Here is a 25,133-nt window from a genome sequence, read left to right as displayed (position 1 = left end):
TGTTGGAGATCCCTTCATCAGGAAGCGCCTCAGTCTGGGCTCTGACATTCGTCATGATCGGGATTTCCTTCATTCCCTGGTGACTCAGAATAAAATGACAAATGGTAAGTGGAAGTACAGTGCATGGGAGCTTTGATGACAGCCATGTACTAGTTAATGATAAGAAGTGACTGCTTTCTTATGCATGGGTTCCCTGTGGTCCCGCACTCAAGGTAGGACAGGAATAGAGACGGATTCGCTGCAAACAACCAGCTCTCATGTGGATCAGGAGCCAGAGATGACCGCCTGGGATAGAGGTAGGAGGCCTTTTCCCCTGAGAATGCGCTGCTGCGGTCCACCGGGAGAGAACTGTGGACCCCGCTTTCCCGGTGATCTTTAAAGGCACCTGCTTAAAACTGGAGACCAAGAGTCTTCATCCAGTTCCAGGGCGAATATCCCCAAATTTAATCGGTAATATTTAGCCAAAGTTGAGCGTTGTCCCTCCTGAACTTTTCTCGTATTAATCGGTAATATTTAGCCAAAGTTGAGCTTTGTCCCTCCTGAACTTTTCTCGTACACGACAGCGGGGGGGGGGGGGGGTGGAGCATACTATTTATCTGAAGGATGAAGGTAATTAATGGGGGTGGGGGTTCAGACGGAATGTGCCCCTCTTTAACACAGCAGCTCGAGTGACTGTGTAAAATAACCCCATTCAGGGACCTGAAGCTAATGAGGTGGATGGAGAAAGGAAGGCATCTTTTTATCTGTTTGTTGAAAGGTTTGGAAATGGACCTGGAACACAAGAAATTGGACTGTGCTGAGACTGTACTGAGTATTTGCAGGAACCGCGTTAATTTACAGATTGCAAACTGGGTTTTACATTTGAACCACCCCAATTAAAACAATAACACTACAATTCGCTCACTTGAAAATTGGTAATTCCCAAATGACTGAAACAATTGAGTTAAAAGCGGAAATGTTACTTGACTAACGGTTATTTCAGTCTGATGTTCCACATCAGTAAATCGGATACACTGCCTCCAATTTTGCAGAAAGTTACTTTTTTTGAAGGTGACGCGTCTGGTCAGTATCTTGGGAGTACCGACTCGGTAGATTCTGGTGTACGGTTTTCAAGCAGCGAGTTTTGATCACCTGCCTTGCATTCCCTGATGTGGGTGTGGGTGTGTATATACGTACAGGAAAGTGCATCTGTGGATTATTAGATCAGCCATGATCCCATTAAATGGTAAGTAGACCTGATGGGCAGAATGGCTTACCTCTGCTCCCTATGTCTTATGGACTTGTGTCGCTGGAAAAGTAGACCTGGCAAGAAGCAGGTGTGGAACTAATTAGGTAACTGTCAGACAACCAGCAGAAGCTCAATGGTCTCCTTCTCTGTTACATACAATTTTACATCCTTTTCTTTCTATATTGTACAGATCAGATTCTCAAATGCATTTTTATACACCGTAAAATTTGGTGTAATTCTTGTATTGATATGTAAGTAATCAGAGAGCTAATTTTCAAGCTTTAGACTCCAAAAAAGTATCCTGACATTGAAAATCTGATGCTCGACTTTACAGTTGTATTAAATCAGATAATTCCCCTAATCTATAGTATTATTTTAATCCTGTACATTTCTTTTCCCCCAACAAGCCATCACTGTGCAGTCAATTCCAGCATCTTTCGTCGGAGGAGTCAAGTCTTAGAATTCTTTAACACAACTAAAGTGACGAAGACATGCTGCATACTTATTAAATAAACTTGTTAGGATCAGATTTCATAATTTGTTTGACTTGTGCATTCTTGCTGATATGCAATTCTGAGTTTGAATCCACATTTAAATATGACAAAATCATCTCTCCATTTAGGCTGCACCATTTTTATATGGAATTTATTTGCCCAGACTCAAGTTAATTGTTATTAACTCTAAACTCAAGCCTTCTATCATATGGTACACTGACAATCAAGTTCAGTGAAGTAATTTGAGATAACTGGTTAAAATTCACAACATCCAGTCAGAGAGTGGTGCTGTGGTAGAATACATCAGGCTAGAGTTAAAGATCTGGTTTTGCTGTAGTTGAATTATAAAATGCTTATTGTTGATAGTTTGAGAGAGGGAGAAGAGTATACTTTAAAAGGAATTTATTCGAATATTTTGGGTCACTGAGAAATCCTGCATGGGTTAATGCCCTCTGTTTGGGTTAGAGATTACAAGTTTTAAATGCCTGTCACTAGTGTTTGGATGCATCATTCAGAGAAGGAGCAAGTTTGATAGACCTTTTGTTGTAACCTGATAGCCGCTTGCTTCAATGCAAGAAATTATCAGGCAAAGCAACCAGACCTTATTGATTAGTTAGAAAGAAGGTGTGCAGTCAGTTCAGATTTAACACCTTTACAAAGGGAGTGGTAAAGGTATGGAATCAAATGTCAAAGGAAGTGGAGTAGAGACAGTGCTGTAAAATTAAGTGGAAAATGAATGGAAATCAAGTAGGTACAATTAGATTTTTGGGCCCTGTCAGGTGAACTGTATGCGTGACTCAGTTAATTATTGATGTAGTAGCACAATGGACACTGAATCAGTTTGGGTACAGGTAAATAATGTTGAAGGCAAGAACTGCAAAGAGAGAAGCATGCAGAACCTCACACATTAACCACACATTCAGATGGAATATAAGGGAAGAAATAATGGGTGTTGTCAGAAAGATATGGTAATTATCATGGGCAATTTTAACCTACAGACAGATTGGAAGAGTCAGATGGGTAAAGGTAGCTAAGATTATGTGTTGTCTTTGGGACAGTTTATTAGAACAGTATATTCTGGAGCCAACCAGAAAGTAGGATATACTAAATCTGCTATTGTGCAATGAGACATGTCATGACCACAGGTCAAAACCACAAAGTACTGCAGACATTTATTTAACTCTTAATTCCAGAATGTGATTTTTAAGGAAGGTACAGCCAATTGGCCATGGATGTAAACTAATTGACTGGCTAGAGAGAAGGCCCATAGAATGGTATACCTATAGATCTGAAGGGGATTCCAAATAACCCTTCAGAGGGTGGAGAGGCACTTCAAAAGAAACTGGTTTGTGATCTCTCATGACTACTAAATATAAGGGGCTAACAAGCTCCTGTGCTTTATGTCTCAAACTGAAGGCACATTTTTAAAATCTCTTTGAATAATACACAAGAAAAAGGGTTTCCTTTAATCCTTGAGAAGGTGGTGGTGAGCTGCCTTCTTGAATCACAGGCCACCTGCTGTGGGTTGATCCACAATGCCATTAGGGAGGGAATACATGGATTTTGGTCTATCGACACTGATGGAGCAGAGATCTACTTCCAAGTCAGAATGATGAGTGGCTTGGAGTGGCTTGGAGGGGATCTTGAAGGTGGTGATGTTTCTATATATCTGTTGCCCTCGTCCTTCTAAATGAAAGTGCTTGTGGGTTTGGAAGGTACTGTCTGAGCATCTTTGGTGATTTTCTGCAGTGATTCCTGTAGATAGTACACCCCGCTGCTACTGAACGTCACTGATGGAGGGAGTGGATGCTTATGGATGTGGTGCCAATCAAATGGGCTGCTTTGTCCTGGGTGGAGTCAAGCTCCTTAAGTGTTGCTGGAGCTGTTCCTATCCAGGCAAGTGGGGAGTATTCCATCACACTCATGACTTGTGCCTTGTAGATGATAGACAGGCTTTGGGGAGTCAGAAGGTGCAGTGTTCCTAGCCCCTGACCTGCTGTTGTATCCAATGTTTTTATGTGGCAAGTCTAATTGAGTTTCTGGTCAATGGTAACCCCCAAGATGTTGATAGAGGGGGATTCAATTAAATGTCCGGGGAAGTGGTTAGATTGTCTTTTATTGGTGATGGTCATAGCCTGGCATTTGTGGGGCATGAATGTTGCTTGTTAGTCCAAGCCTGGATACTGTCCAGTTCTCATTGCATTTGAACATGGGCAGCTTCATTATCTGAAGAGTTGCAAATGGTGCTAAATGCACAATCATAGAATCAATATAGAATGGGAGCAGGCCACTTAGCCTATTGAGTCCACACCAACCCTCTGAGAAACATCCAGTCCCCCGCCTACCCTGTGTTTCCCATGGTTAATCCATCTAACCTACACTATGAGCAATTTGGCATAGCCAGTTCACTTAACCTGCCATCCTTGGACTGAGAGAGGAAATCCATGCAGATACGGTGAGAATATGCAAACTCCACACACAGTCGTCTGAGGATGGAATTGAACCCGGGTCCCTGGCACTGTGAGGCAGCAGTGCTAACCACTGAGCCACTCTTTGGCGAACATGCCCATGTCTGACATTATGATGGAGGGAGGGAAGTTTGTTAATGAAGCAGATGAAGATGATTGGGCCTAGGACACTTTAGTGATGTTCTGGACCTGAGATAACTCAGGTGGGCGGCACGGTGGCACAGTGGCTAGCACTGCTGCCTCACAGCGCTAGAGACACGAGTTCAATTCCCGCCTCAGGCGACTGACTGTGTGGAGTTTGCACGTTCTCCCCGTGTCTGCGTGGGTTTCCTCCGGGTGCTCCGGTTTCCTCCCACAGTCACAAAGATGTGCAGGTTAGGTGAATTGGCCATGTTAAATTGCCCGTAGTGTTAGGTAGAGGTATGGGTGGGTTGCGCTTCGGCGGGTCGGTGTGGACTTGTTGGGCCGAAGGGCCTGTTTCCACACTGTAAGTAATCTAATCTAATCTAATCTAATAACTGACCTTCAACAAACACGAAAATCTACCTATGTGCCAGGTGTGACTCTGACCAGCAGAGAGTTTATAAAGCTAGTTTCAACTCTACTGGAGTGTGCTCATTGGACTTAGTATTTTCATGTGTATTAACATGGATTTGATCTTAATCATGCTGTAATGTTTGCAGTCAAAGACTATCCCCTAGTCTCTCCTTTGTTGCAGGCAAACAGACTTCTCTCACTCTGTGAACGAGAATGCTAGTAGTTAGCTAGCAGCCAGACCAAGAGAGAAACAGGGTAAAAAAAGGCTCTCTATAATCTTGAACCCAATAAGGATTGAAAGGAGCTGAAAAATGTGTTGCTGGAAAAGCGCAGCCGGTCAGGCAGCATCCAAGAAGCAAGAGAATCGACGTTTCGGGCATAAGACCTTCTTCAGGAATGATTGAAAGGAGTCTGATTTATAGAATCTTGTCTGATCTATAGAATTTCAACTGATCTGCAAGCTGATCATGTGACAAACATTCAATTATTAAGGTCACTGCTATCAATAACCTCCATTATTTAACTATTGGCTTCGCAAATAATTCCGAGACAATTTTTTTTGAAAGCTTTTATCCTTTTGTTTCTAATATTATTTCTAATCTGTATGAATATGTGTGGCATTACTAATCCTTCTCCAGTTTAGTAACAAATATTCTCATCTTGTGTGAACTCAAGGAAGCCTGGTTAAATTGACTCTTTTTATAACATATGATTGTGTGAGGTGAGAGAAAGGTATCCACATGGGAAGGGACTTCCTTTGAAATTAATCTTGTTGCAATCAACTAATAGGATGGGTAATTAAAGAAGGGTAGCCACTTCATCCCATCACATCTGGGAATTTAACATCCAATCGAGAACAATCATGAGTTGAAGAACTTTGTTCAGGCTTTCAGTATAGCAGACAATGATCTCACACTGAAGGCACTCTGAAAAAGAAATGATTATTGTGGGCGGCATGGTGGCACAGTGGTTAGCACTGCTGCCTCACAGCGTGAGAGACCCAGGTTCAATTCCTGCCTCAGGCGACTGACTGTGTGGAGTTTGCACATTCTCCCCGTGTCTGTGTGGGTTTGCTCTGGTTTCCTCCCACAGTCCAAAAATGTGCAGGTTAGGTGCTAAAATTGCACGTAGTGTTAGGCGTAGGGGAATAGGTCAGCGTGGGTGGTGGGTTGGTGTGGACTTGTTGGGCTGAAGGGCCTGTTTCGTCACTGTAAGTAATTTAATATAATTGAATTTTACATTCACTTTGAGGAAGAGAAGAATGGGCCCAAGACTAGAATTTTAAACTTGAATAAAGGCCATTATGTGTGGACAGGAAAGCTGAGCTTGCTTGAGTGAATTGACATGGCAGGTAAAGGGATAAATCAACAGCGATGCAGTGACACACATTTAAGAGGATATTTAGAATTAACAATAGATGTATTCTAATGAGAAAAAAAATTCCAAAGGAATGACACAGCATCTATAAATAAAAAAAGGTAAAGATTGTATCAAATTTAAAGGAAATAAATCACAATTGCATAAAGATGGATGATAGGTCAGAACATAGAATATATTAAAATAAAACAAAAAATGATGAAAGGATTAAGAAGGACTTATACACTGGGGAGTGTTGCTGAACAAAGAGACCTTGGAGTGCAGGTTCATAGCTCCTTGAAAGTAGAGTTGCAGATAGATAGGATAGTGAAGAAGGTGTTTGGTATGCTTTCCTTTACTTGTCAGAGTATTGAGTACTGGAGTTGTGTGGTCATTGGTTAGGCCACAATTGGACCACTACGTGCAATTCTGGTCTCCTTCCTATGAGATAGATGTGAAATTTGAAAGGGTTCAGAAACAAATTACAAAGATGTTGCCAGGGTTGGAGGATTTGAGCTATAGGGAGAGATTTGAATAGGTAGGGGCTAATTTCCCTGGAGTGTCAGAACTGAGGGGTGATCTTTATAGAGGGTTTTTAAATCATGAGGGGCATTGATAAGGTAAATAAACAAGGTTTTTTTTTCCCAGGATGGGGGTATCCTAAACTAGAGGACATATGTTTAAGGTGAGAGGGGAAAGACTTAAAAGGGTTTAAAGGGGCATCTTTTCATGCAGAGGGTGGTGAAGGAAGTGGTGAAGGCTGGTATAATTACAATAGTTAAAAGGAATCTGGATGAGTATATGAATAGGAAGGGTTTAGGAATATGGGCCAAATACTGGCAAATAGGAGTAGATAGGATACCTGTTTGGCATGGACAAGTTGGACTAAAGGGTCTATTTCCAAGCTGTATGTCTCTATGACTGTAAGGAAATAGTATGAGAGAAAGCTAGCTGGAAGTATAAAGTCAGATATTGAGTTTCTATTGATAATAAAGAAAATAATTAACAAAATGAATGTTGGCCCATTACAAAGTGAATTTGGTGAACATATCGAAAATAAGAAGATGGCTGATGAATTGATAAGGTATTTTGCACTGGTCTTCACTACAGAGGATACAAGTAATCTTCCAGAACTCAGGAAATGAAAAGGAGGAATGAACTTAAGAAAATTATAGTTATCAGAGAAGTAACATTAAATAAGTTGTTGGAGCTGGATGCTTATAAATCCCTGTGTACTGGTAGATTTTACCTAGGGTCTTAAAACCTGTTTTGTGAAAAGGTATTCATTCATGAGATATGGATGTCATTGACTAGGGCAGCATTTATTTCTATTCTTAATTATCCAGAAGGTATTTGCATGTCAGCCACATTGCTATATGCCTGGAGTCGCATATCGACCAGGACAGATAAGGATTGCAGATTTCTTTCCTCAAAGGCCATTAGTGGACCAGATATGTGTTTCTTTTTGGCAGCAAACTACACTGATTTCATATTTGTCATTGGTGAGTTCTGTTTTATCCCTGCTTATGCCCGAAACGTCGATTCTCCTGTTCCTTGGATGCTGCCTGACCTGCTGCGCTTTTCCAGCAACACATTTTCAGCTCTGATCTCCAGCATCTGCAGTCCTTACTTTCTGCTCGAGTTCTGTTTTATTGCAGGCTTTTCTTGAATTCAAATTTCACCACTCGCCCCCATTGTGGGGATTTATATCATTAGTCTGAGGTGGTGAGATACTTGGATTTAATTTTTCAAAATTGCTAGATTTGGGAAAGATTCCATTAGACTGAAAAGAAGCAAATATAACCCTTTTATTGGAAAGGAATGTAGAGAGACATACTGAGGCTTCAGGCCAATGAGCTAATCACCTGTCACAGGGAAGATAATAATTTTGTTCACGTACATATTATGTTGATACTACATTTGTGAAGAAATTAATATTTGAAAGGGCTTCAGAGTAAAGCATGGGTGAAAACTAATATCAGATATAATTAAATAAAATACTTGAGTGATCTTGAGGTTGAATCTCAGTCCAGAAGTGGAAATTACTTTAGCATCCATGTAATAATTATGGTTCTTTTAGAAGAATGCTTGACGCCCCAATATTGGATTAAAATTCACTGAGTTGCTCTTTCCCATCATCTGCTTCCAGGAATTGTTTTGACTATTTAAAGACTGACATCTTTAACTGAATTTCTGCAGATGATTCTTTACTGGACGACTGGGATACGTTGAATGATAAATTCAAAAGTGCACCATGATATAACACAATTAAGAAGGAGATTTTCATAGATATTTTTAATTAGCCTGTTCAAAGATGTCAGAACAAGTGGGACTTGAATCCAGGCCTTCTGCCTCAGAGCTGAAAAATGTGTTGCTGGAAACTGCAGCAGGTCAGGCAGCATCCAAGGAGCAGGAGAATCGATGTTTCGGGCATAAGCCCTTCTTCAAGAATGAGGAGGGTGTGCCAAGCAGGCTAAGATAAAAGGTGGGGAGGAGGGTCTTGGGGGAGGGGCATTGGGAATGCAATATGTGGAAGGAGGTTAAGGTGAGGGTGGTAGGCCGGAGAGGGGGTGGGGGCGGAGAGGTCGGGAAGAAGATTGCAGGTCAAGAAGGCAGTGCTGAGTCCGAGGATTGGGACTGAGATAAGGTGGGGGGAGGGGAAATGAGGAAGCTGGAGAAATCTGCATTCATCCCTTGTGGTTGGAGGGTTCCTAGGTGGAAGATGAGGCGCTCTTCCTCCAGGCGTCGTGTTGCCATAGTCTGGCAAAGGAGGAGGCCAAGGACCTGCATGGCCTTGGTGGAGTGGGAGGGGGAGTTAAAGTGTTCAGCCACGGGATGATTGGGTTGGTTGGTCCGGGTGTCCCAGAGATGTTCTCTGAAACGTTCCACAAGTAGGCGGCCTGTCTCCCCAATATAGAGGAGGCCACAAGAGCCATATGATGCAAGTAGGTGGTTTTATTTATGACAATCAACAGAGATTACATGGTTGCTATTAATCTTGCTTTTTATGTCAAAGTTTACTGAATTCAAACATCACCTTCTAACGTGGTGAGATTCGAAAACACATTCTCAGAAAATCAACCTGGTTCTGGATTATTAGTCTAATGACATTTAGCTGTATTCTAGCACTCCATTTAGGAAGGCTGTATCCTTGGATTTCCTCAGTATGTTCTGTAAAAAGATGTCTTGATATTTATTAATCATATTAGAGTCAGCAGCAGATATCACAACTGCAGTGAGTTTTATTTTCATTTTCATTAAAAGTTAGCTTATTTAGAGATGGTAGGATACCCCTCTGGAGCTGGTGGGACTTGAATCAGACCTCCTTACTCAGAGGCAGGGACACTACAACCATGCCACCAAAGCCATGTGCCGGCAAATGGACTAGCTCTTCGTAACGTTCACCGAGCTAGTTAGTAGACTGAGTCCCATTGTTGTATCCAGTCATTAATTGAGCAGTTCAGTAAACCCATGGTTGCCCCTGACAACATTTCCATTTGATATTTTGGTAAAGAAAACAATGTTATTATCAGAGTTTTAAATTTGTGAAGTGGCATGTTCAAGTGAGTGTGTCACAGTCATTATACCAGATAACGGCTAATGATGAATCTACTTTCTAAATATATTGGAATCAGCCTGTTCAGAGAAGCTACTCCATAAAACAGGAGCAAGATGGGACTTAAACTCAGGCCTCCTAGCTCAGAGATTATGGATACTACCACTGCATCACAATAGCCCTACAATATATTCTCTAATGGTGATGCCAGCTCAAGTGAACCTGATGGAAATAACATCATGTGCTCGAGGTGGACAGCCCCTGTGCAGATTAAGGTAGTATTGGTAGAAGCACAATAGATTTGAAGCTTCATTCGCAGGTTACCCATTTACTCCATCACAAAAGTATAGACTAGAGAAGTATGAGCAAAGTATTCTTTCCTTCATTTCTGCTGTGCTGCTGCACGTTGTTACCAAGTTAGATGAACTAATGATATAATTGATTAATTAGAAACCAAAGTGCTGACAAAGATTAGTGATAAACATGTGTTGCTTCTTTTCTTATTCATTCAGGGGACGCGGACTTTGCTAGCCAGACTAGCATTTATTACTCATCCCTAATTCTCCTTGAAGATGCCTTCCTGGACAGCCGCAATCCATTTGGTGTAGACCCACAATGCAGCCTCGAAGTGAAAGAAAAACAATGCTGTCAGGGAGGGGCTTCCTCGATTTTGACTGAGCAAGAGTGAAGGAAAGCAAATATCCTTCAAAGTCGGGATGGTGAATGACTTGGAGGGAGCTTGCTTTTGATGGTGTTCCCATGCTCTTCTAGATAGTGATTGTGGTTTTGGTTTGTGCCGTGCAAGAAGCCTTGGTGACTTTTTGTAGTACGTCTTGTAGATGGCACATACTACTGCTACTGAGGGTCGGTGGTAGAGGGAGCGGCTGTTTATGGACATGGTGCCAATCAAGTAGACTGCTTTCCCTTGGATGGTGTCAAGCTTCGTGAGTATTGTTGGAGCTGCTCTCGTCTAGACAAGTGGGATGTCAAATCCTGACTTGTGCTTAGTAGATAGGGGCAGGAGGTGAAATACTTGCTGCAGGATTCCAAGGCTCAGGCATATTCATTTAGTCACTGTATTTGGCTATAAGTTTATTTTCTGGTCAATGATAACCCACAGGATGTTGATATTGTAGGGGTCAGCGATGGTAATTTCCACTGAGTATCATACAACATGTTTTTTCCTTTTTAAGCCCACTGGTTCCTTTTCATAACAGTCTCTATCTGCATTATTACATTCTAGGAAAATGATCATATCAACGTAACACAAAAGAAATCACTGATTTGAGTTGCATCCAAAGATTTTATGTTCTTCAGTTTTAATTCTCCCCACAATTATTTTCATATACTCTGTCAGAGTTCATCTGGTGCCAATGTATAGTTTGAGGTATTTGGTTTTTCAAGATTAATATAGCTAATTGTGTCAATGTTTAACAGCTTGCACATATATTCAGTGTGACAAAAAAGCGTGCGCATAACAAAATGTTAACTATTCAACAAGGTTGCAATCACATTTTGAATGCTTTTTACTGTAATTCAGTTTTCTTTAGGTGTATCCTTGGTATACCTCCCCTGATGATTCTTCTGATCCCAAACGTTGCACTTCCTTGTAAGAACAAAAACTTAAATATGACTGAAGTAATGAATGACTTCCAGAATGTTATATTTCAAGATTTGCAACACTTGGTAAGGAACAAAACAATTATATGAATTTAGCTTGTTATAATTACTGCAACTGCTACAGTAATTTTCATTAAATATCTCTTTTTCTTCAGTTAGAACTTTTGGCTACCAAAAGTAATAACAACAACTGCAGAAAACCACAGAAATCAAATCCTTTTCCTTGCCTTAATGGAAAGGTAAGTTGATTTCAAGTGTTGCACATGCATCACATTTTCAGTCTAATCTCGATAAACAAATCACTGCAAATATGACCAATCATTGCCCCTTTGTGTACTTAAAACTTTTAGTTTAATATTGAGAAAGCTTGTCTAAGTAATTAGAGTTTAATGTTGAAAGATAATAATCCTACTACCAACAAAATTATGAATCGAAATTAAGAATCTAGATATATTTTCAGATGGACTTATTGAGCTTACAATTAGTGCTTCTCAATTTTCATTGCTGTGTGGATGCCATCTTCTGTCAGTCAGTTTGAAGTATTTAAATAAGGTAATGTCAGAATATTTAGCTCTAACTTCCTGTTGCATTTGGATGAAACTTATAAGAAGATTGAAACTCTCACAGTTGTGTAATTGCTTAAGGCAGCTATGTAGATTGTTTGTTACTCACACCCTCTCATAGGATCCTTAAGTGAAGTGTTTCAATTTTTGATTCTACTAGCTGAAATACTCTATGCAATTCTGGTTGTCACTGGAGTTCTTCAGTTTAACACCTTGTGTATACCTGCAAAAATTGTCCTTGAAACACAGAACATCAGTACAGTTGTCAAACAACGGACATAGATGTTGATTGAGAGCTTGAATTTTTTCCCAGCAATTGTGTTTGACTCTGCATTCATGATAGAAAAAGCTAAATGTTACAATAAAGATGATAAAATTAGTGTTCCAGAAGAATAAGCACAATGTGGACTTAAGGATAGTCTTCATCCAAATATCTTGTGATGCAATAATTAAAGCTCTACAGTATTGAGTTCAGATAAACAGCAGAGTAATCACACCATTTGATAATATTCTATTTCCCATTCATTTACATAGTGTTAAACACTTATTGTTAATATATTCAAAATTGTGCTTCATTTTAGGAAATTCCCTCAGTCCACCGCTTGACGTGTTCGGTGCTTTATATTTCTAAGCAATATAACTTTGACTTTAATCAGGAGATAATAATCTTATCCAAGCGAACTGAAAAAACATTGAGATGTAGTTGTGATCATCAAAAGGTATGTCAGTAAGATTTGGTCACATCATGTTTTATCAAATTAGTCTCAGTTTTCTTACATCTAAATAGATTTAGATACCTTTATATGATGTTAAGGATGCAATATTTAATGGGATTAAATACTTTGCTCTGGGTCTTTATGCCACAGCAGAGGAATATTTTGCTTTGTGAGGCAAACATGCCTTTAAACCTAGCTGTCTTAGCATTGCATCTACTGCTATTGTCTCTGGAAATTCATCTAATTGTCTCTTAAATCAATTTATACGATTTGTTTCCCCCGTCTTCAACGTGTCACTTTTAATTTGATTGAGAAGGTCATGGGCTCAAGCCTTAGTTGAGAACTGAAAGATATTTCCCAACTTTGGGCTTCTAGGAAATTAATGGCAAGAACGCTGCATATCTCGTCTGCCCACATTTCAGCTCCTGATGAATGAGCCTGGGAATGTGGAATTAAAAAATCCCTCTATATTCTTGGCTGAGGGCCCAATGCAGTATTCAGGAAGTGCTACTTGTCAAACTTTATACCATTTGGAATGTAGAAACATACGAACAGAAAAATGCCTCTGAACCTTTTGAGACTGTACCACCATTCAGTTAGATAATGGCTGCTCATTTATACTTCCTGTATTATCCTTTGATGCCATTCATATCTAGAAATTATATTGATTTCTATCTTCAAACATACTTGATAATTGAGTTTCCACAGCCCTCTGGGATAGAGAATTTCAGATATTCACCTCTTTGATTGGAAAAAAAGTCTTTCTCATCTCGTCTGCAATGGCCGACCCTTTAGTCTAAGACCATGTGACATGGTCCTTGATATTTCAGGCAGGAAAACCCTTCTATCCATGTCAAATTTGTCACATCCTGTAAGAGTTCTGTAAACTTCAATGAAATCGCTTCTTATTCTTTGCAATTCTAGGGAATACAGGCTTATTTCCTCAGTGTCTCCATGTAAAATAGTCCCACCATCCAAGTGATTAGCTGGTAAACCTCCATTGAACTCCTTCAAAGCCAAATATATCTTCCTTTGGATGAAGAGACAAAACTGTACACAGGTGAGGTCCTACCTAGACCCTGCATGATTACAGACTCAAATCCACTTGAGGTGAAGGTTGACATACAATTTGCCTTCCTAATTGCTTGCTATACCTGCATTTTAGCTTTTAATAACTCATGAGTAGGGATACCCAAGGTTCCTTTAGACATCATCACTTCTCAAGCTCTCACCATTTAAGAGGTGTTTTTTTCTAACCAGTGAATAACTTCACACTCATGTCATCTGCTCTGTTCTTGCCTATTAACATAGTCTATCTGAGTTCCCTTGAAGCCTCCTTGCATTCTTCTTACAACTTGGATTCCCACCTAGTTTTGAGTCCTCAACAAATTTGTGGTTCTCACATCCAAATAATAGCTATAGACTGTGAACAGCTGTGGTCACAGCTCTGTACCTTGCTGCACCATACTGCCAACAGCCTCAGTCTCAGTATTTATCCTTTAGATGTGATATTACACTCCTAATGGTACAGGTGGAAAATATAAATCCTATGACATTATTTAGAGAAGGACAGTTCTTTTGAAGATGAATGTTTCCTTTTTAACCAACACTGTAAAAAAAAGAAAAGATATTTCTGGTCCACCTCATTGCAAACAGCAAATAGGGGTAACATTTCCCTACCTTTTACTTGTGGTACTTAGTGATTTGAGGTGTTTTTAAACACAATTCTTTCTTTATTTCACAGTGTTATTTCCTCTTGGAAGAATGTTTCCCCTAATTTTCCTTTTTATTTTACGTAAGCACTATCCCAGATCAATTTGGTCAATTCACATCATTTTTTTTTAAATATCTCCTTGAAGCCTTCTTTTTATCCCTGAAGAGAAAAAGTCAATGTGTTTACATTTTTTTTAAACTTCAATTCTTGTTACTCGGAAACATCTGTTACTCACTTCTGTATTCTCTCAAGGGAAGTTATATCCTTCCTATGATATGGTGACAGTAAATGCACACCATTTGCCAGATGGGGACTGATCAATAGCTAAACCTGTCGCCAGATAACCTTTCATGATTTGTACTCCGATAATTAAACTCCTTATTTCCTCTGTATATTGAGGCTATCTACTGTGCTGATTGGCTTTATTGATCTTTATCTACCATTACAATTCACTTTCTTTCCTAATCAGGCACAACCTAGTCATTGCCTGTTTTAACAATTATTAATTCTTCATTTTTTTTCTTCTCATAATATTGTACAATTATGGTACTTCACTAGTAGACCAGAGGTGTTTTTATTTTTTTGTGACAAATTGATAACTGTTGTAATTTGGAAAAGTGAAACGTGATCATGAAAGTCTAGTAGAGTTGCAACTGTTCCTTTTGTGTTTAATCAGTCACATGAACTGGTCTGGTTTACATGCTGTTCCAGTCTTAACTTGCTATGCTGACTTAACTAATGCCCGAGTGACAAAAATCTTTGCTTGATCATCCCAAGAATAAACAGTATTTTCACTGTGATATTGTCCCAGCAATTTTCACCCCGACTTTGAATCAGCTGATCTCTCCAGTTGGTATTTTAGTGTCTTATGATTCAATAAAGTAATCTGAACATTTAGTGTGGTTACTACCCACACACCTCTTCATTCCCCACTGAGACTTCCTTGCTTGGACACGTTGAAACAATTTGTTAATTACTATATTAAAATTTATTAATCCCATGAGTATATCCATCTACATGACTACAAAACTTCTCGTGTTTCCAGTGTCAACTTATGTATGCTCCCAAATTGCCTCTAAATTTCTAGGCCTTTATCAAGTACAATTGCATTTTATAAGATGCATCACATTTTTACTTGGCAGCATTCTTAAATATGTGAAAATAGTTTAACCCTGCATATAATTTAAAATGAGTTGGAAATGCAGTTAGGCTAAAACTCAGTTATAGATTCTGGTCTTTCCTGGAAATTTTCTAGGGTTGAGCTTCTGTGCTCTTCCATAGAACATAGAATAGAGCACAGGGTGGACTGTTTGGCTCACCATGTCTCTCCTGACCATGATACCATTCTAAATTAATCCCATCTGCCTGCAATTGGTCTCAATCCTATTTTTCTGCGTGTTCATCTGTCTGTCTAACTGCTTGTTAAACATTGCTATCGTATCTGCTTCTACCATCTGCCTTGGCAGCATAGTCCAGGCACCTATCACCCACTGCTTTCAAAAACATACTTGTCCCGCACATCTCCTTTATATTTGCCCCCTCTCACTTTAAACCTGTGCCCCTTTGTATTTGACATTTCCACCCTGGGGATAAGATGACCCTGACTATCCATGTCTCTAATAATTTTATATACTTCTATCAGGTGACCTATCAACTTCTAGTACTCGAGTGAAAACAATACAAGTTTTTCCAACTCCATTTGCCATTCTCTGCCCAGTTTTCTAACTGATCTAAATTGTGCTGAATCTTTTGACAATATTCCTCATTATCCACAATTCCACCAATTCTCACGTCATCTGCAAATTAACTAATCAAACTATCTACATTTTTATCCAAAATCATTTATAAGTATTACAAACAATAGGGGTCCCAGCACTGATCCTTGTGGAACACGACTGGTCACAGACTTCCAGTCAGAAAATCACTCCTCCGTAACCACCTTCTGTCTTCTATGACCAAGCCAATTTTGTATCCAACTTACCAACTCACTGTGAAGCCCATGTGACTTAATCTTCTGGAGCAGTGTACCATGAGGGATGTTGGCAAAAGCTTTAATTAAGTCCAAATAGACAACACCCATTGCCCCACCCTATCCATCACATTTGAGAGGTTTGCATAATTGATTTCACTACAGTGCTCCATTTCAAAACCAATTGATCAGAAACACCAGTTAACCAGAAACCTTTTGAGCAAACTCAGTCATTAGTGGGGGATATATATAGACTATTAACTGTAGTGGCCACATTGGAGAAGACATTATTCAAGAAATTAGAGACACAAGCAGTAAAGGTACAGCTGTAACTGTGGGTGACTTTATAGAGCCATAGAGCGATATAGCATGGAAATAGATCTTTTGTTCCAACTTATCCATGTCAACCAGATATCTTGAACTGTTTTTTTTTATTTGTTCATGAGATGTGGGCATCATTGGCTAAAGTAGCATTTATTGCCCATCCTTAAGTGCCCAGAGGGCATTTAAGAGTCAGCCATATTACTGTGGGTCTGGAGTCACATGTCGGCCAGACCAGGTAAGGACGGCAGATTTCCAGCCCGAAAGGGTAATAATGAACTAGATGGGCTTTTCTCAACAATCATCAATGATTTCATGGTCACCGTTAACTCCTTACTTCCAGGTAATTATTGAATTCAAACTCCTCGATCTGCCATGGCAGGATTCGAACCTAGGTCCCCAGAATATTACCTGGGTCTTTGGATTAATAGTCTCTCAGTAATACCACTAGACCATCAACTTCCTCCAATAGTGGTTGATCTAGTTCCATTTGGCAGCATTTTGCCCAGATCCATCTAAACCCTTCCTATTCGGTTATCCATCCAGATGTCTTTTACATTTAGATAAATGTGAGGTGCTGCATTTTGGGAAAGCAAATCTTAGCAGGACTTATACACTTAATAGTAAGGTCCTAGGGAGTGTTGCTGAACAAAGAGACTTTGGAGTGCAGGTTCATAGCTCCTTGAAAGTAGAGTTGTAGGTAGATAGGATAGTGAAGAATGCGTATAGGAGTTGGAGGTTATGTTGCGGCTGTACAGGACATTGGTTAGGCCACTTTTGGAATATTGCATGCAATTCTGATCTCCTTCCTATCTGAAGGATGTTGTGAAACCTGAAGGGGCTTAGAAAAGATTTACAAGGATGTTGCTAGGGTTGGAGGATTTGAGCTATAGGAAGAGGCTGAACAGGCTGGGGCTGTTTTCCCTGGAGCGTCAGAGGCTGAGAGGTGACCTTCTAGAGGTTGAGAAAAACATGAGGGGCATGGATAGGACAAATAGACAAAGCCTTTTCCCTGGGGTTGGGGAGTCCAGAACTAGAGGGCATAGGTTTAGGGTGAGAGGCGAAAGATATAAAAAGAACCTAAGGGGCAACATTTTCACACAAAGGGTGGTGCATGTATGGAATGAGCTGCCAGAGGAAGTGATGGAGACTGGTACAATTACAATGTTTAAAAGACATCTGGATGGTTATATAAATAGGAAGTGTTTGGAGGGATACAGGCCAAGTGCTGGCAAATGGGACTAGATTGGGTTGGGATATCTGTTCGGCATGGACTAGTTTGACCGAATGGTCTGTTTCCATGCTGTACATCTCTATGACTCCATGACATGTTGCAATTGCATACAGATTGGGCAAATCAAATTAGTAACATTGCCATAGTGGAATTCCTGGGATGTGTCCATAATGGTTTTCTGGATCAGTATGTTGAGGAACCAACTGGAGAAAAGACCATCGCAGACTGGGTGTTGAGTAGTGAGAAAGACCTAATTGGCAATCAAGATGTGCAAGACTTCTCGGGGGAGAATGACTATAATATGATCGAATTGTTCCTTTAAGGGAGAGTGATGTCATTGATTCTGAGATAAGTTCCTTAATCAGAATGATATGAGGCACAAACTAACTGATAAATTGTGGAATGTTATTTAAAGGGATAATGGTGGATGGGCTATGGCAGCATGTAAAGAGTACATGGAGCATGGAGGAATGGGACTGAAATAAAACAGGAAAAGTGGCCTGACTACAGCTAACAGGATAATTAGGGATAATTTTAGATCCAAGAAAAGGGCAGACAAATTAGCCAGAAAAATCCACAGGTTTTGAGAATTGGAAGCTGTTCAGATTTTAGAAAAGTACGAGAAAGGATTGATGAAGAGGGGCAAAATAGAGTACAAGAGTAAGTTGGCAGGGAGCATATAAACTGATGGTAAAAGCTTCTATAGGCATGTGAAGAGAAAGAGATTAGTGAAGACAAATGTAGGTCGCTTACAGTCAGAAGCCAGAGAACGTTATCATCAGAAACAAATAAGGCAGAGTAGTTCCAATATGTACTTTTGGATCCACCTTCACAAAGGAGGACACAAATAATCTCCCAAAAATGTTGGAGACCACTCGGTAAATGAAGGAAATCAGAATTAGTAGGGATATTGATTGAATTAAATTGGATTATCTGGCCCCCAAGAAATCCCCAGGGCTGGATAATCATCATTTCAGAGTACTTGAAGAAATGGCACGAGAAATAATGGATACATTGGAATCTTTCAAAATTCTGACACTCTGGAAAAGTTCCTATGGATTGGAGTGTAGCTAACATAACCCCATTGTTTAAAAAGTGAGGTAGAGAGAAGCCTCGGAATTATAGATTGGTTATGGATGTAGGTTTGCTTGCTGAGCTGGATGGTTCATTTTCAGACATTTCGTCACCATACTAGGTAACATAATCAGTAAGCCTTCAGATGAAGACTGGTGGTATGGCCTGCTTTCCATTTGTGTTTAGGTTTCCTTGGGTTGTTGATGTCATTTCCTGTGGTGTTGCCATTCCTTGTTTTTTTTCCTCAGGGGGTGATAAATGGGATCCAATTCAATGTGTTTGTTGATAGAGTTCCAGTTGGAATGTCATGCTTCTAGGAATTCTCGTGCATGTCTCTGGTTTATCCTGGGGTGGATGTGTTGTCCCAGTTGAAGTGGTGTCCTTCCTCATTTGTATGTAAGGATATTAGTGAGAGTGGGTCATGTCTTTTTGTGGCTAGGTGATGTTCATGTATCCTGGTGGCTAGTTTTCCACCTGTTTGTCCAATGTAATGTTTGTTACAGTTCTTGCAAGGTATTGCAAGACTGGTTAGTCTGACACTGATAGTAAGGAAAATGCTAGGGTTCATTCGAAGAGGCTCAATAGCCGAACACTTGGAACACAGTGACACTATTTGAGTCAGCATGGATTTCAAATAGGAAATTGTAGTGAATAAAATCTACCGGAATTAGTTGAATTGATAAGGGAGAGCCAATGGATCTCGTGTATTTGGACTTCAGAAGGCTTTTAATAAGGTCTAACATAAGAGATTAGTAACTAAAAGTAAAATGTATAGGATTTGGTGGGGGGTTAGTGCCCTGGAAGTTGGATGGAAAGCAAAGAGTAGGAATAAGAACATAATTTTCTGAGTGGCAACCAATGACTAGATCCCAGCTATTGCCAACACATTAATAGAACACAAAACAGTACAGCACAGGAACAGGCCCTTTGACCCATGATGTTTTGCTGAACATGATACCAAATTAAACTAATCCCTCTGCCTACTCTTGGTCCTTATCCGTCCATTCCTCACATATTCATGTGCTTATCTAACAGTCCCTTAAACACCCTTTCGTATCTGACACCACCACCATTCCTGGCAGTGTGTTCCAGACTCCTCCTATCTCTGTTTAAAAACCTTGCCCCTCACATCTCCTTTGAACTTTCTCCCTCTCACCTTAAGTGTGTGCCCCCTAGTATTAGACATTTTGAAAAAATTCTGAAGGTCAATACTATCTATGCATCTCATAATTTTATAGACTTCTACCAAGTCTCCCCTCAGCCTCTGCTGCTTCTGAGACAATAACCCGAGTTTTTCTAGCCTCTCCTTATAGCCTCTAATCCAAGCAGCCATCCTCGTAAACCACTTCTGCACCCTCCCCAAAGCTTCCACGTCCTTACTGGTGGTGACTAGAATTGAATGCAATGATGAGGGAAGTAAATGTTTGATCATGACGCTAAGCTGCAAGGGAGAGATGAAATGTGAAAAGGATGCTGACATTTTTCAGTGTGACTTTTGACAAGTTCAATGAGTGGATACATGCATGGCAGCTGAACTATAATGTGGACTTGGTGGTTAAAAACAGGAAGGCAGCTTATTACCTGAATGGCAATAGAATGGGAAAGGGGGAGTTGCATTGTGTCCTTGTACACCAGTCACATGCAGATGCAGCAATCAGTGATAAATACAGTGGAAACTTTGGCCTCCATAGTGAGAGGATTTGAGTACAGGAGCAGGGATGTCTTGCTGCAATTTTATGAGACTACACATGGAGTTTTATGTGCAGTTTTGATCTCCTTATCTGAGGGTGTACGTTCTGGCTATGGAGGGAACACAATGAAGGCTTACCAGGCTTACCTGGGATGGCAGGGCTGATGTTTGAGGAGATGTAGGGCTTTTGCCCAAAGCGTCAATCTTCCTGCTCCTCGGATGCTGCCTGACCTGCTGTGCTTTTCCAGCACCACTCTGATCTAAACTCTGATTTCCAGCATCTGCAGTCCTCACTTTTGCCCTGATTGTATGAGGAGAGACTGAAGATTCCTGAAGAAGGGCTTATACCTGAAACGTCGATTCTCCTGCTCCTTTGATGCTGCCTGACCTGCTGCGCTTTTCCAGCAACACATTTTTCAGCTCTGATCTCCAACATCTGCAGTCCTCACTTTCTCCTGAGGAGAGACTGGACCAGTTATGACTGTTTGCTGAAGTTTAAAACATTGAAGGGTACCTCATAGAAACAGATAAAATTCTGACTGAGTAAACACAGGAAAAATGTTTCAGATGATAGAATATTTAAAATGTATGTGCCAATACCATAAATACCCTGCAATAAAATTCCAACATAACATTTAACAGAAATAAAACAATTGTATTATTGTTTTTTTTGTTCTAAAGCTACACATTTAATAGTCATTAGCACTTTTTGAGAAGATTTGTAGTTCAGGCTGATGATAAGTCTCTAAGTTTGCTCGCTGAGCTTGAAGATTTGTTTTCAGATGTTTCATCACCCTATTCAGTAACATTATCAGTGAGAGTCTCTGGTGGGACACACCAACAGCGCTTCACCAGAGACTCCCTGGTGATGATATTACCTAGCCAACTTACATAGTTTAGTAGGCATATAAAAACTATGTTATAGAACGCAGTGTGTGTTGTTAACTTTGTGTATTTTGAGCCAAAATGAATAATAATTAAACAAAGTGCTTCTGTTATTGAGATGCTCAAATCTAATCTCTGTTTACATTTTGACAGAAAAACAGAAAAAATCACAACAGGAAACCCAAAATATCGTCAATAATCAACGGCAAGACAAAATGCCCAACAAAGAAGCTTCTAAGAATAAAAGAAAAAATTTCAGATATAAGCTTATGCTGGAAAAAAATATTTAAACTCACAGAAATCTGAATAACTTTTTATTATGACACATTGTGTTAATCATGAAGAGGATACCTTTTGCAGTTGTGCTGATGACTAGATTCTGATTTGAACTGCATACATTCTTGTCAACTCTAGTGGTATGCACTGTTGAATCACTGCATTATTGAAGGCCAGTACAATAAGTGCAAGTCCATGTCCTAATTGACCAAACATCAGGCCAGTGAATGAGACATCAAACTCAGTCTTTGCCCTTTCAAGTGGATGTGAAAGATCCTGTGTCATTGGCTGAAGAATAATGGAGGAGTTCTCTTATTACCTCATTGTTGGTTGTGGCATAAATTAACTGTCACATTATCCATAACTGTGACTATGCAGGAAAAATACTTCATTGATGTAGGAATTCCAGATATTTAAGAGAATTATCTCTTTAACTCCTCAAACTCGAGTTTCCAAGTGATTTGAAGTGACAATCCTGATGGGCGACAGTGTTGATATTTTATTTGTGTAAGTAAGACTTGACAAATGCTCATGTCTGAACAATGAGCATTACGAGTGCAGTCAGGATAGAATTGTGATCTCTTATTACATATTGCTTAATCATGCTCATGTACCATTGCATCAGTCAACGTGTTATGTAAAATCTGTGCAAGGAGATCTTAGGGAATGTTTGGGAATCTCCTCATAGACTTGCTTTCCATAAAAAAGGCTATAGAGATCAATTACATCCAGCTTTACTACATTTGAGTTGGCCAATTACACAAGGTGCCCAAGCCAGGTTAAAACCCTCATGATCTTAAGCTTTCTATGATCAGTGTAACCAATGCCAACTGAGAAAAGCTATCACATTGGCAACCAGATACTTGTCTGGGATTCAAGATGCCGTTGTTCTCTCTGTCCCTTCTCTGGGTCTACAGAATATTGGTGAGGCATTCTTTCTCACTTCTTACATAGTGTGCTTACACATTCTACTAAATTCCTGCTCAAGTTTAACCCTCTCACAATTTGTTTGATGAAGGCCTAAACTGCAGTTACCCATCAGTACACCTCTTAGTTGCCCTTAACCAAAGTGGATCACAGATTGTGTTAACAAAATGGTTATCAAACAATGAGTCACAATATTTGAGATTATTGTTGATAATCAGCCAGAAGAGCAGAAACAGGGCTTCCCCAAGATTCTCAGACAGTGAAGCAGTTGGGGACATTTTGAGGTTGTTAAAGATGGTATATAAATGCAATTTCTTCCCTGCCTCGCTTTTGACATTATAATATATACATTTTAAGCCAACTTTTTTTTCGCAGCTTTGTGAAAATCAAAATTGGACACTTGTTTATTTTGGTTCCAATGTGTTGCTTTGTTTTTAAATAAAGGATTACTTTTGTAGAAATACGTAGAAACCATGTGAGCCATAAGTACCTTTCACATTGTGGAATGCACACAAAATTGAGGACAAGAAATTAAATGTATTTTTTAAAATAACAACTCAGCAGATTTCCCCTGTGTTGCAGCTTGTGTTCTCTGTGGTTAGAATGCAGATCTGCTCTGTCAGGCAGGTACACAAGTGAGAATTTGAGAGCAGGGAAAATCTAAAAGTAGCATTTTGTATTGCAATGTGGAAGGTAAGTAGAAATAATGTTTTTCAAACTTGTTCTCCAAATGTAGTTGACTTTGTAAAACCCTCCAAGAGTACTGTATTTCTCAAACTTTGGCATCTTTATCCTACTCCCCTCAAAACAAACCCCGCTCACTTTAGGCAGTTGTATCGATCCAAAACTCTAACGTTTCCTCCCTAAACCCTTCCATCTCACTGCGTCCAAGGCACATCTTAAAACTTACATATCCTCAAAATGCCCACACACTGCTACCTTCCCCCTTTCATATTCCATTGTCCGCTATCCAAGGGAGGGCATACAGGACTCCAAAAGTGCATTCATCTGTCTTTTTGGTCTCTTTTCTCGACATGCGTGCCTGTGGAGCAATGTAAACACATCATGTTTTTGCCCAGATATATCGTAAGCATTAAAATATGTTTTGTCGCTACTTCAGTCTTAATTCCCTGGAATGCATCTGACACATTATACAATGCCCTATAGTCTCTAAAGTCTCTTGTCCCTTTTGTCAATCTTAATTTATTTTCTTCAAGCCGTTGTCCTAAGCTCCCAGATGCTAGCAGTACACTCCACAGCTAATATAGCCCGTTTATTCTCATTTTCTTTTACTGCTGGGTATCTGTAACTCCAGCAGAAGAGGGACCTGGTCGTTAACTAATGTCAGTTTCTGTCAGTTGTTATTTATTCCCTTTTGACAGTGGAATGGGTCATTTCCTGCATGGGATGAATACATTCTACCAGGGGCTATAGTCCATATCCTGATCATTTCTATCTCCTCAACATTATTTGTATTTTCCCTTTGTATCTGGACTTAATTTCCAATAGCTTGTCCCCTTCTAGTAAACCATCTAAATATGTGCCATATCCCTAGCAGTACTAACTTATTCCCAAGGCTCCAAACAGTACATTTTCCAATTTATTCTTCCATTCCTGGTAGGTCACTATTCATCATCTTTATGTAACTTTAGTTGGGACCAACATTTCTACTGGCCTTTATGTTTCATGTCTACAGATTCGCAAAAGTCACTCTTCATGATCATGGCAAGTGGCCCCACATATTTTGGGGCAAACCTAGCACAGTTAGTGGGTGACCTGCACGAGAACTCTGTCCCCGATCAGTCAGTTTCAACTCTAAGTTCCTTTATCCTTGCTGATCTTCTGCTTCCTGACGTAGCTTCCTCTGATCCAACTATGCTACATATCATTGGGGTTTAGATCAGAGCTTTGCTGGAAAAGTACAGCAGGTCAGGCAGCATCCGAGGAGCAAGATAATCGACATTTTGGGCAAAAGCCCTTCGTCAGGATCTCTATTCCTCAGGATCCTCTATTCCTGACGAAGGGCTTTTGCCCAAAATGTCGATTTTTTTTTTCCCCTGCTCCTCGGATGCTGCCTGACCTGCTGTGCTTTTCCAGCACCACTCTGATCTAAACTCTGGTTTCCAGCATCTGCAGTCCTCACTTTTGCCTACATATCATTGGCTTTTCATGGCTCCAACTTAGCCCTCTCCTACTATTATATTTTCAGGAATTTCATGACCCTTCCTGTCATTAATTTGATTGGTGTTAGGTTGGTTGTCCGATTTGGGGTGGCTCTTAGTCTCTTCAGAATGCAGGGGAGCACATCTACCCAGCCATTTCCTGTTTCCGCTGTTTTTTCGGGTATAGCATTTTTAAGGGTTTTATTCATCCTCTCTTCCATCCCTGAATGTTGTGGGTCCTGCAGGAATTGGAATCGCTGCTGCCTGTCCAAGTGACTCCAGGCTTTCTTCATAACACTTCCTGTGAAGTGTGTTCATTGAATTGATGTGAGTCAGGCCCCTC

The 25,133-nt window shown here is 40.0% G+C and overlaps 1 protein-coding gene across 3 annotated transcripts; it reads left to right on the top strand.

The window, feature by feature from the left end:
- Positions 1-24,537, top strand: LOC122549378 (uncharacterized). Of its 3 annotated transcripts, XM_043689110.2 has the most exons (6): positions 40-104; positions 10,152-10,583; positions 11,180-11,325; positions 11,415-11,498; positions 12,404-12,541; positions 21,579-24,537. In XM_043689110.2, exons 3-6 carry the CDS (start codon positions 11,215-11,217, stop codon positions 21,729-21,731), a joined length of 486 nt encoding a protein of 161 aa, XP_043545045.2. In that variant the 5' UTR covers positions 40-104; positions 10,152-10,583; positions 11,180-11,214; the 3' UTR covers positions 21,732-24,537. The 3 variants fall into 3 exon arrangements, with proteins under 3 accessions (XP_087842121.1, XP_043545045.2, XP_043545042.2); XM_087985995.1 differs by lacking the exon at positions 10,152-10,583 and having other exon boundaries at positions 1-104; XM_043689107.2 differs by lacking the exons at positions 40-104; positions 10,152-10,583 and having other exon boundaries at positions 10,648-11,325.
- Positions 24,538-25,133: the final 596 nt, after the last annotated feature.

The sequence above is a fragment of the Chiloscyllium plagiosum genome, unplaced genomic scaffold (assembly GCF_037043375.1).
Source record: "Chiloscyllium plagiosum isolate Xiang-an unplaced genomic scaffold, Cpla_swu_hap1 HiC_scaffold_4, whole genome shotgun sequence".
Lineage (NCBI taxonomy): Eukaryota > Metazoa > Chordata > Chondrichthyes > Orectolobiformes > Hemiscylliidae > Chiloscyllium > Chiloscyllium plagiosum.
The sequence above is the reverse complement of the archived record's forward strand: the minus strand, read 5'-3'. Positions and strand labels throughout refer to the sequence as shown.

Bases quoted from the DNA above. Each gene is read 5' to 3' on its own strand.
- LOC122549378 (XM_043689107.2), top strand. From the start codon at position 11,122: ATGTTAACTATTCAACAAGGTTGCAATCACATTTTGAATGCTTTTTAC. The intron at 11,326-11,414 runs GTAAGGAACAAA...CTTTTTCTTCAG, and splicing joins TTCAAGATTTGCAACACTTG to TTAGAACTTTTGGCTACCAA. The intron at 12,542-21,578 runs GTATGTCAGTAA...ACATTTTGACAG, and splicing joins GTAGTTGTGATCATCAAAAG to AAAAACAGAAAAAATCACAA.